General features: G+C 38.8%; 1 protein-coding gene across 5 annotated transcripts in view; it reads left to right on the plus strand.

Annotated features, from left to right (window-relative positions):
* The window catches only part of ATP2B1 (ATPase plasma membrane Ca2+ transporting 1), a 64,413-nt gene extending 52,831 nt beyond the window's left edge, over nt 1-11,582 (plus strand). For 3 of the 5 annotated variants that reach the window (XM_069773491.1, XM_069773490.1, XM_069773489.1), the window contains exons 19-22: nt 1,791-1,898; nt 3,814-3,996; nt 4,315-4,401; nt 8,633-11,582. In XM_069773491.1, coding sequence (XP_069629592.1) covers nt 1,791-1,898; nt 3,814-3,996; nt 4,315-4,401; nt 8,633-8,944 — 690 coding nt within the window. In that variant the 3' untranslated portion in view covers nt 8,945-11,582. Of the gene's footprint in view, nt 1-1,790; nt 1,899-3,813; nt 3,997-4,314; nt 4,467-8,632 lie in introns of all 5 variants that reach the window. The other 2 variants (XM_069773493.1, XM_069773492.1) reach the window with 2 other exon arrangements.
* The last annotated feature ends 1,160 nt before the right edge of the window (nt 11,583-12,742 follow it).

Genomic DNA, 12,742 nt, shown 5'->3' on the forward strand with positions numbered 1-12,742 from the left:
ACGCTATAAATGACTTGGAAGTGCTGCTTGACAGGGTTTTCAGGTAAGACCTCTTTGAAATTGGTAAAATTAGAATGTAGAAGTACTTGTATTTTACCTTTTGAATTTTCTAGTCCTTCAATTTGATCTTAGTGTTCTAGTCTCATAACAAAATGTGAAGAAGTTGTATGTTCCCTCCCAAGTCGGAGCTCTTCCTCATAGTATCTGCCTGTGCCTCTGAAGGAGAGCCCATTGAAACAATTACCAAAAAAGTTACAATGTCTCGTATCTTCTTAATGAGATTAGGACATGAATAAACTTTAGAAACTTAAGTATCAGTTTTTATATTCCTGATGCATAGACCAGTTATTTGTATTGGTATATATTTTACAGTTCTCTGTATATAGATGCTGCTGTTTTAGGTGAAAAACACTGATGTCTAGGGACCTTCTGTTGGTGCATCTAGGCAGACTGTAAAAGCTAGATAGTTACCTCAGTATATGCTAACAAATGAAATGAAATTATCTGAAATTGATTGGGTTAACACGCTGGTGTTGAGAAACACCGAGTCAAAATTTAATCTAAAGGAAATTGTTTACAAGAAATAGTTTTACCTTCTAAATGGCCTTAGTTTTAATTCATCACAAGAAGTAACTAACAAATCAGTAAACTACTTTTTTTTCAGAACTCTTTCATTTTGACTTAAGTTATTTTGGACTTAAGATATAACCTATGCCTTAAGCTTCTCCTTGGACTCGGGATTCCGTGAAGTTGACCACATTCGTAGCGGTTCAAGCAATGCAAATGTATGCACCTCTGCTTCACGTAAAGTTAGTTCACTTATTCTCCCAGGTTTAGGTTTTTTTAGATGACACTTCTTCAGAAGCTACTGTTATTTTTAGGGTTACACATGCAGCAGACCGACTGTTGTTGTGCAACAAAGCCAAATATGTAGAAATTACTCCTGACTGCAACTGTGTTCCCTTTATAAACTTGGTGGACTGAATGCCTTCCCAAACAAGTAACTCCTGAGTTGTTGTCTCAGTGTTTTATTCTGTGTTAATAAAAGAAGATACCCTTGGGCTTTTCAGCTGTCAGGTGTCCTACTTAATGGTCAATACTGTCTCCTTTTCACACCTGCCCTGCTACTCGAATTGTTGATTCTCCAGGGCAGACTTTCATGCATATAATTCCTATGCAGAGGGATACCTTGCTCATTAGGGCCTGTACAGCTTGTTGTAATAGGTAAGTCAGTAGGAGCTCATTTAATTCAGCTTTTGAGATCTCTGCCTCTTCCCCCCAAGACCTACTACATAAGTGTTACACTGTGATGATTTAAAGTCTTGACATTTAACAGTGATGGGATACATAGTAATATTCTGTTAAATTATTTCTGAAATGTTTCATGTCTCGTTGATCTATGACTTCTCTTAATAGAAGTTGATTAATAAACTTTGTTCTGAGATGGGTGTTCATATGATAAATAATCACTGTAAATTTGGAGCATCAAATACATGCTGTAATTGTGAAATTAAGGGAAAGAACTGCAAGTAAACTGAAGGAGTCAACAGGTTTTTGTGAGTGTGGCATTCAAAGAATAAATAGGTAGTTCTTGAGATGCTGAAAGCCATAAGAAGATGACTTAGTCTTGGAAACTTGCTCACACTGCTGAGACAGTGGAGGTGTCTGCTTAATAAGATCGGAAATGCTATGTTCTAATGCAGAGTTGTCTGTAGCGATCTTGAAGCATTAGGGAATTTTCTAGTAACAGGTCACTGATACATGTTGTTTAACGATGTTGCTCTTCACAGATCATTATTGTGCAGTTCGGTGGGAAGCCCTTCAGTTGCTCAGAACTCTCAATTGAACAGTGGCTGTGGTCCATTTTCCTGGGCATGGGAACACTACTCTGGGGCCAGGTAAACTAGCTTTTTCAAAATGCTAAATATCTACTTGCATCAGAATACTTTATGCAGAAAATACAAATACACTGACTTTAGCATTCAGATCTTTCAAGTGGACTATACTTATATATGGAGATTAACAGTAGGTACTGATTAAAACTGACTAGTTCAATAGCTAGAAAGTCCTTAGTTGGATATTCCTTACTCTGACTTGGTCCATTAGTTGCATTTCATAACTAGATGCTATGGCTGGTTTATGTTTAGTAATTTAACTAGAAGCAGCCATAGTTACCTTTTAAATATGAAATTATCTTTAGCCAGATAAGTACTAGAAGAAGTTCTGTAAGAATACATGCGATGTACATGTTAATGTTGAAATATAATTACCTTAGTGTTGAATGGTTTTCTTGAAAAATCAGCATTGTTAAACTTGGTAGTATTTTCTTGATTTAAAAACTTAGTGGAGTAGCAAGAAATGCAGCAAAACTCAAAACAACTTTCTCTTTAATCTTCATTTGCATATTTATGAAATAATTGGAAAGTTCTCCCATCTATTGAGCTATTGCATTTTGATTTTTATCCCCCTCCCCCCCCCCCCCCCCCTTTAAGGTTTCAATACTATTGCGTGCACAACAGTGCTTGTAAGCAGCAAGCTTATTTACATGAAACTTTCGAGCTATGGAGTTTTCCATTATTTAATGACACAGTTGTCTAAACTTTTCATACCACATGAAGAGTTTTCCATTGCAGTTTCTTTCCTTCTGTTTTGTAAAAGACACTTCAGGTTTCAGTATAAAATTGGTAGGGTGAATTTTAGTTGTAAATACATACATAGATGCATATTCTTAAAGTGGGTATAAGCTTTTTAATAAGGTTGTCTGGAAAATTAATTATTTAAAAAAAATCAAATAGAGTCACTCTGAGGTTGGAAGTAGCCTAGAAGAGAATCGAGATGGCTTGAAATACCTTTGACCCAAAGTGTCCTGCAAGGGCAAAGCTTCCTTGCTGCAGTTCATGCTGCTTTAGCATCTCATTAAAGTCAAAGAGCTTTTGACTTTCTGAGAATAGTAGAAACTGAAGTGTGATCTGGGAGCATTCGCAGTAGCAATTTCAGCATAAAGGGCTGTTTATCTTGCTTTTGGAGCAGTCTTCTTCCTCTGCAGCTGCTGAAGTGGTCTTCTAGGTTTGTGATGATCAAGGAGAGCAGTCTTGGAACTGATCTGGAGCTGCTAGATGGGACGTATCAAAAGATGACTCCCCTTAACTACATAGTTCACCAGAATAGCCCTGAAGGTGGGGATGAAAAGGAAAGCTGGAACAGCCATATGTAGCTTTTGTTTAGCTTAAGATAGATGAACTACTGTACACCAAGTAGCAAAGTAACAGTCTGGGCTGAGGATTTTGGAAACGTCACTGGTCTTGCAAATGGATCAATACCTTCCAGGTCACAAAAGAATGCATGTCTGTTCTGTACTTCTGAATTAACTGTGGCTGCTTTAATTAAATGATGTGGTTCTCACTTGAAGTAATACATCATGCTCGTCAAACTGAGGGAGCTCTGGAAGCTCTAGATACAAGCACAGTCTACAGAATTAATGGCTCTTGTAGCTTCGGTACCGCTCCTTCCTGGCATAGTCAAGTAAACTATAAGTGGAATTCTTTTGCCCTGGCAAGGGTGTTTTGTTTTCTAGGTTTGTAGTCCATGTTTAATTTCCACACCTCAGTTAGGGTGGTGAGGATATTCACAGCTTTGTAGCTATTCAGCTGGAGCGATTGCTCTACATTGATGCACTCATCCCATTTACATAATCATTTTTTCAACTTTGCTATGCGTATGCAGGATATTATGTTAAGCCTTAAGCCTGGTATTACATTTACTATTTTTTTAAAAAAAGAATAATCCTGATTCATATTTTTCATTCACCGTTAGTTGATTTCAACAATTCCAACCAGCCGTCTGAAATTCCTTAAAGAAGCTGGTCATGGAACACAAAAGGAAGAGATTCCTGAAGAAGAACTAGCAGAAGATGTAGAGGAGATCGATCATGCTGAGAGAGAATTACGTCGCGGTCAGATCTTGTGGTTTAGGGGCCTAAACAGGATACAAACTCAGGTATGGTCTTGAGAAAGGTAGGACGCAGTGGGTGTTATGAGGGAAATCTCTCCATCTCCAGTCCTTTGACTAAGGTGGCAGTTCTAACTGGTGTGACTGAGGCTGTCAAAAGGGGGTATGGCTGGATGTGTAATCCCTCAGGGTCCTCTGTTTTCTTCAGCTCTAAATGCAAGCAACTCTTGCCTGTGTATCTGCTCTATAAAAAAAAGTGCCTTTTTTTCTTTACTTTTTGTGTGTTATAGATGGGATGGTCCTTTCTCTTGTTCTCTCTCTCTCTCTCTTGCTGAGCAAGCTGTCACAATCTCTGATTCCTTGCAGATGGATGTAGTGAATGCTTTCCAGAGTGGAAGTACCATTCAGGGGGCTCTAAGGCGGCAACCCTCCATCGCCAGCCAGCACCATGATGTAACAAATATTTCTACCCCTACACATGTAGTGTTTTCCTCTACTACTGCTTCTACTACTGTGGGGTGTGAGTGTGTGTTCCTAAAGTGCATGAAATTAACATTTCCTAATTCACGTACCTAACGTTTCTCATTTTCTCCTTAGTACTTAAAATCATCGTTCAGGCTTTTATAGAGCTCTTCCACAAAGTGGAGTCCTCAAGACTTTTTTTTCTTAGAGGGCTGAGAACAGGTGGAACAGTTTCAACAAAAGACCTTAATGTGAAAGCTGTGAGCCTGCACATCCTGTGCCTTCATCCATTCATGTACAGAGGGATGTTTAAGATAAAACGGGAAAACTGTTGTAAATTTTCGAGTATATGCCTCTCAGGGTGACTTACATTGAATAAGTGAATTAACTGTGTAGTCATGGACCCAGGTCAACAAAAATAGATGTCTTGCACTGCAGCACAAATGATACCTAAGGTAAACAAGCTGACGGGAAAGCAAATGGTATGTTAAAAATATGAATGTAGTTAGAACATGGAGCACTAAATGCATTTTCTTCGTAGCCTGTAAGGAACTTCTGAATCTCTGCTTTTGTTGGACTTTTTTTACTGAATAACACAACTTTCTCAACATCAGGATTCAGGTGGCGAAACAAGGCTTCTAAAACGCGTACAAGTCAGAAGAAATATTCAATTAGCTAATATAAAAAGGAAAACAAAGGTTTAAGCATTGAATGGTGAAACTTTCAAATCTGAAGGGTTTTTTTCCTCTCTAGGTTCTTCTGGCAGCAGTTCATAAGCCATCAGTGAAAGTAAAGTTTGTCTCTCCTTAATTCTGCCCTTTTTATATTGTGCTCTAAGTGGCATTTCAGTTTCAGCCTTCCTCTCTGTAGAGGCTAGAGACTTAATCACTCGTGTATGTAGGCTTAAATGCTGGACCCTGGAGATGCATAATAGTTGTAGTTGAATACTGATAGCTAATATCTATTGTTGAAAGAGTTTTCCATCTTAATTATATATTACATGTTTAACTTCCTTCTCGAACTTCCTAGAGACTGGTTAAATAATTGTTTGGGTTTTTTTTAAATAACTCTGAGAGGGCTGCTTTTCCCCTGCTACTTTTTAAACTTTCAGATTACCAGATGGATGAAGACCCTTAATTTCAGGAGCTGTCTTAAATGAAACGTTCTCTTCTGATTTTTTTTTTTTGGCTTGGCCAGAATTCCTGTGTGAGCTTGCACAAGTATTTAGCCCTGTACTTGTTCTCCATTGGCGAGACAGGTATTTCCCTACCTTGCAGTAGTATTGAGAAGCTCGGCTCACAAATTCACGTGCCTCAAGAACAAGAAATGAAAAGTAGATTTAACAGTAAGGATGCACAGGATTGCATCTCCTAGTTAAAATGCTAATTAGTAACCTGTATCCCTAACTACACTCAAGAACATTAATTAGACATTCAGAATTCTCTAGAGAGCAACTTCATGCCATGCTGCCATTTCAGCAGAATCTAATGGGTGCTGCAGCATCTCATTGCGTCAAATGACCAATGCAGACATGGAGCTACGATAGCAGAGAACGAGTTTTTGATCCTCACTAAGTAGTACAGCCTTCTGCTACACCCTCCAGGAGAACAACTATTTGATAACCAATATGTATTAATGGGAAGCAGATGTGTTATTTCTTTGTGTCTCTCTTTCAGAGCTGTTTGTTGGAAAATAGTTCAGCTGTTCCTATGAACTGAGGTTACAACTCTTAAGCAGCCATCTGGCTAGGAGGATTTGGAGTGCTTACTGCATTCCTTGCTATTCTGGTACTAATATGAGGAAGGCCTGTTGACAGTATAAATTGCACATAACAAATTGTCTTGTTTGCTCCTCACTTATGCAATTTATTTATAGTTACCTCTCTCGTCTAATTATCTTGAGTAGTTGAAAATAAAACCATCAAAACGCTAGATTTTCTCTTTTTTAAGTATAACTTAAAATGCTGATAGTCTGAATTCTGCCTTCATAGCTGGACTCTTTGAGGGTCTTGGGTTCATAGGAGTGTCTAGACTACTTGTTTAGTATGCATTCTGCATGGGAATCAAGCCTTTATTGTGGGTTTGCTTATATTCCTATGATAATTACAGCTGTCCTGTGAAGCCAAAAATTGTTTTCCATTACCGCTTATGTTCTAACTCACCATCTGTAAGCAATGAAAAACCAGTCCCACGAGGCAGTCATATTCCATTTTGCCACATAAATCAGTGGTACAGTGGGATGCAACATGCCAAATAAAGGCATCACAAACTTTCAGTCTAGCATTGTCACCACTGATTTTCTTGGTAAGTGCCAAGACAGTTTAGGCAGCTTGCTGGACTCGTTTAAAGCCCATGTAACATGCCAAGTCCGTAACAGCACACTCAATTTTTTCATGTGATGAACAGTAAAGTACTAGCTGCTGTTGTAGCCTTTTACTTCTCAAGCACATTCACGTTCTTCCCTGTCCTCCCTTTATTGGCAGTCAGGTCCTTCCCCTTGTGCGCGTGTCCCCCCACTCCCCCCATTTCCATGGTTAATGGGACTTAGCTGTGTACCTGTAGTACAAAAATGGGGACATGATAGCTTTTGAGTAAAATTCTTTGTGCAAAGTGCTCTGAGGGGGTAGGGGTGGGGGGGCAATGCTATTTCTAGAGGTCGAGGAACACAGTCAGGACTTTATCACGTGCAGTGGTTCTGCGGTAACAAGTCTGATAATGCGTTGCTTTGGGGGAGCCCTTCTCTGTGTTTACAGTGAGGTGGTTTGGTGTATTTTAGCTGTTTCGTAGTCTGTGCTCTTGATCTGCTTGACCTTCCAGCTTCATTCCTTCACCTAGAAGTCACTTTATTTTTACTGTCAAGGAACTCTACGGAAGCACTAGTCATGACTTATTATTTCTCAGCTTGAAACAAGTCATCTTGGATGTGCTAAAAATTTTTTTTAAATTGAACTTACTGTTTGTAACAGTAAGCTCTTGTTTACTACAGAGTTGCTCTGCTGCTTACTACACAACAGAGGAGCTTTGGGATTGAAACTGCTTTGCTGGAGACTTACTCAGAGTAGAGGTGTTGAGAATTGAATAGGGACCTAACAGAAGGGGGAAACTGTGTCTTGACGAAAGTGTTGGACAAAGGGGTCACTGACTTTTGCCTAACCCTATTTGTTTTATCAGTTCAAGAACAAATCCTGAATTTGTGTAGTTGATCAGGGAAACGTGTGGGGCATGGGAGGAGAAGGGGGTGTGGGCGGGTGGTTTCATCATTCAAATTACAACTTGGAAAGCTTAAATTCAAGGCAACCTGGACATGCACAACTTGCAAAATGAAGATGTACTTTATCTAATTTCACTCTGAAATGTTTATTTTTGAATTCTATAAACTTAGCTTTCTGATTTGAAAAATGTTAGTTAAACAATGAAGGGACTTGAAATAATACTCAGCCTGGGAATTTTGTCCATGAATTCAATGTAAATTGAAGACTCAAGCAAAGGCTGATCATCTGCTTTTCTCATACTTTGTGCTACTTGAATATTCTCTTCAAAGTTACAACCTGTCGTGGCTACTTAATTGTACAATGCAGTATTAAATTTCCTAGTTCTGGTCTTAAGTTTCCAAAGCACTATTCAGTAAGGAGCTTTCTCTAGTGTGGTAAATGGGTATATACTCGAATATTTACAGCTGTTACAGTGGTATCCTTTTTTGCATGACTCTCTGTAAATGTCCGGTCATTGTGACATTGGCTTACACTTGCTTGGCTTTTTCATAGTCAGTTGACATCCTAATTCCTAGCATGAGAATTAGTAACCCTTTTATCCTCTAACTTATTTTCAGCCTCTCCCCTCCTTCTCCCACCCCCCACCTCCCCCAAGTATTCAATAAAGCCCTCACTGAGATTTATTTAATATGTGAATAAGTAAATAATTGTTGGCCTCACTTCTGAAAAATGCTTAGCCCATGTTAAATAATCGAACCATTCTAGTGCCACGTCTGAATTTTTAGGCCCTTCAGCTTTTTGCAGTACTTTTACAATTTTTATTCCTACTGTGTAGACTGGCAGTGCTCTACTGAAACGCTCTTCATTTTTTACAGTTTATTGCAAGTTCCACTGCATCACATACAAATTCGATTCACTCATGTCTAGCTGTTTGTGGATTCAAACTCATAAGAACCATGCCATTACCAGTGAATCTGCAGCATTTTAACAACCTTTTTCCTTTGTTTACAGATCCGAGTGGTGAATGCATTTCGTAGCTCCTTGTACGAGGGGCTAGAGAAACCTGAGACACGAAGTTCAATTCACAATTTTATGACGCATCCTGAGTTTAGAATAGAAGACTCCGAGCCTCATATTCCCCTTATTGATGATACTGATGCTGAAGACGATGCTCCAACAAAACGCAACTCTACTCCCCCACCTTCTCCCAATAAAAATAACAATGCGGTTGACAGTGGAATTCACCTTACAACAGACATGAACAAGTCTGCTACCTCTTCATCCCCAGGGAGCCCGCTACATAGTTTGGAAACATCACTCTGATTGTAAGCTGAATGTTAACACACTAGCTGCATTGTAAAGAAATTGAAACTGGGTCTCTTCACACATTATGATGGACAAGATGATATTCTTGTCTTGGACTTCAACAGAAGACACACTTGTACGAATGTAGATTTATTTTTTTAAAAAAAAAAAGCTTTCTGCCAGACTGGAGGGTGCTTTTCTGGGGGTGGGAGTAATAATGAACTCTGACAGATAAACAGTAACTCAGCATAAGTGACCTGTGGATCATCTGTTGTACTTAAGAATGGTCCTGAACAGTGTGTTAGCAGAGCTTTAGTTTATCATGATCCTTTTCTGAGGGGAAGGCTGGGAAGGGCAAGGAGGCCCTGGATCGTTGAATTGATACTTTAATTTCTGCTGTTGGCTGTTAATAATTTGGATTATTTATGTTTATAAATGATACAGATCTGTTTACAAGGTTTGTAGATACTTTTTTTGTTCCTGTTCATAGATGGGAAGCTTCCTTATAAATGATGCAGAGAAAAAAAAACAAACAAAAAAACTAGTCCTTCAAATACTGCTGTATTTTCAGGAAAAGGGTGTTTCTATTGAAACTGTACTAAATTTTGCCTGCAATTTACCTTGTTAAATATTGTAGATAAATTGCTAATACTAATAGCCAAATAGATAACACTAATGCTTTGTAAAAACATGAGCAGTGGTGTTCTAATGAAGTTATGGCCTCTGTCCTAATTAGTTTCTTAAATACATTTACTACTTAATGGTTTTGAAACAACTGTTTAATTTTTAAAAATTTTGAGAAACTTACTGAATAACTTTTGTTCAGAACTTAGTAGGATTGTTTAATGCAGGACATCAATCTGTGATGGAACTTGCTTGAAATATTTCTGTTATCTCGGGCAAAATGGATTAAATCAAAATACATCAGAATCTTAGTCCTTTGTTTTTGTCTGAACATGTTAGTTTAGTGCTGTCTTGGTGAACTGTGAGTGGAACTGTGATTTTTTTTTTTTCTTTTTTCTAATCTATAGAATCCTTCATGCAGCATGAGGGCTGTTGGCATTTTGAAAGGTTGTTAGTGGGTAGCATACATGTTCTCCTTTTTGTTTTTGAAACTTGTTTGTAAACATGAATAAATCTGCCCTTTTGTTAAAATAAAATTGCAGCAATGGTTTCTTACAGATTTTTTTCTCAGCTCCTTCACTGGAAACACTGAAAAGTACTCTTTTGTATTACTGGTTAATGTCAAACTGCAATTTCAAGATGGTAACAGCCCCACTAAAAATAGTACTTTGGGTAAATGGAATCATGGTGGCTGCCTCCAGAATGAATGTAAGCTAAGGTATTCAAAAGTCTTCACTGAGCCAAAAGGATACTCCTTGGGAATGAATAGGTCTGCCTGAAATTCCAAGACTTACTGTGAGTACTGCGTAATAAATGTATCCCTGACCACTTAAGTGAGGGGAAACTGAGAACTGACATACAGCACGGGTGAAAATACATTTTTCAGTTGATTAATATCTTATGTACCAAAACTGACCTGCTAGTGATTGACTGAAGAAGTTATGGTCTGCCTCAACTGTATTGTTTAAACAGTGAAGGATGATGGAACAGTACTTGATCTGGTACTTCCTCATGTTTTCTAGGTCCAATACTGCTTAGAAGAGCAACCGAAGAGATGAGTTGTGAACTCTTTTTTTTTTTTTTCCCCTTTCTTTTTCCAGCTCTGTGTTCGTTAAAATAGCGAGTGAATTTTTTTTGCCGAATAATCCAGAATTTTTGAGAGTTTTAAAAGGGGTCCCTTCAAAGGAGTGCAAGAATTAAGTTGGTAATGAGGGAGGAGATAATACTAGAGGAAACTGCAGAAATGAGCAGGTCAGGAAGCTCAAGCGTATCTTTGCCTTGTGGGATACATGCATGCTTGGGTTTGTCCTTTAGCAGCTAATGTTCAACTTGTAGCACTGTATCCCACTGTCAACCACTCCTGAATTCAGTCTTTTCTAATGTACTGAAGTAAATACACCAAATTCTAGGCAAGGGGGGGGTTTGCACTTGACACTTTGTATAGTAGTTTCTCCCACATGTTTCTAGCACTTTCCTTATGTGATAGTTCTTACCTAGAGTGCTTGGTAGGGGGATCAGTTTTTATGTAAGCTGGTTTCTCCCTACTACAAAAGTCAGATAAGCATTGGCTTAAAATGAGGAGAGTTTCTTTACCCATGAAGTACACTGCCACGTAAGAAAGTATCTTCATTAATGCACCATAATTTGATTTCATTTGAAAACAGATTTTAATTTTTTTCCCCTCTCTTCTAACTGTGATCATGACTGCGTGTTACCTTTTTTTGGAATAAAGTCTACACTGAAGCCTTTTGAGGAGGGGTGGGAGGGTGAATGTAGACTTTGTACATCAGTGGACCCTCTTGATTCTGTTAACATCAGTGTGCTGTTCTTACAGGAAATTTCCTTACAGAAATAAGGAAAAGTTGTTTAAGAGGGGGTATGCTTTCTTTGTGATCTCAAGAAATCATAACATGTTGCCTAGATTATGAAATGGTTATCAGTAAGCTCATGAGGCCTTCATTGCCTTTCTGGTTGTAAGGTTTACTTGTCTTTCTTCTTGTAACTGAAATAAATAAAAGTGCTGTTCATCTCAGTCTGTATGGGGACTGAAGTTCTTGAATGTCAGTGCAGTGCTGATTTAAACCTGAAATGCATGCCAATTCTACAAAATAGCTCTTGCTACACCTTTAAGCTCATTCCCTTTCAAGAGGTCGTGGCGTACATGGTATTATGATCAAGCAATAGTAACTTTTAACATAAAGCAGTTCTAGACTGACGACTGAAGTGGCTTAACATTCAGTATCCTGGGTAGGATGTCTACTATACTTGTGTATAAGACAAATGCTAGGACACCTAATCTTGGCTTTGAGGGAGGGGTGAAAATCGTTATATAAGAGGACTCATTTTTTCTGTATTGGTCTTAACAGGAAGAGGAAAATGCTGCATCACGGAGTAAGTCTGGAGAGAATAATGGAAACAAATGCCTTAATGCCAAACCAATAGGTAAATGCAGGGGTCTGTAGCAAGTGCAAGCAGTCAAAAAATATGAACTAACACTCTCGGAGACTTTCTTAGAATAACAGGAACTTTTCCGATGTGTCTTCCAGTGAGCAAGCAACTGTAATATTCATGGAAGGATAACCTGCATATGGCTGACTGTATTGCAAAGTTACTCCAAAGGCCTGATATGTTCAGTTTCTACTGCCAGTAGTGTCAGCCTCTGCAGAGCCCTAGAAGAATCCAGATCATATTAAGCCTTGCATAAATTAAAGTAGAATGTCTTACATGTCCTTATTGCTTTTCTGATGCAAAGACTTGGTTCTAAAGAGCTCCTGCTTTTTTCCCACCTCCACCCTTTCCCCAGGCAGTGCACATCTTCTGATCTTACAGATTCCAAGCCCTCACTGAAATCCCTTAACTTTGTTGGATGAGCCTGGCCAGCGCGGAGGGTCCAGCTCCGACTTATCTCCAGACTGAACTGGCCTGCTTATTCAAGGCCATGTCATGAGAAATTCTGGGCCAGAATCGAGAGCCTTTAGAGCTGTTCCTGCTTATCTTCTCCCCTGGACTGTACACAGAACTACCTAACCAGCTTCTTCAAGAGACCGCAGCATCCATCAAGGAGATATGGCTTACATGGTGTCTAAACCAAAAGCCTCCTACAGGTACTACTTGTCCTTTTTGTTCAAAGTGAGGTCTAGGATGAGGATTTGCGTAGAAAACTATGGGATGGGCTTAAACACCTGCAAGAAG

The sequence above is a fragment of the Haliaeetus albicilla genome, chromosome 28, assembly GCF_947461875.1.
Source record: "Haliaeetus albicilla chromosome 28, bHalAlb1.1, whole genome shotgun sequence".
NCBI lineage: Eukaryota > Metazoa > Chordata > Aves > Accipitriformes > Accipitridae > Haliaeetus > Haliaeetus albicilla.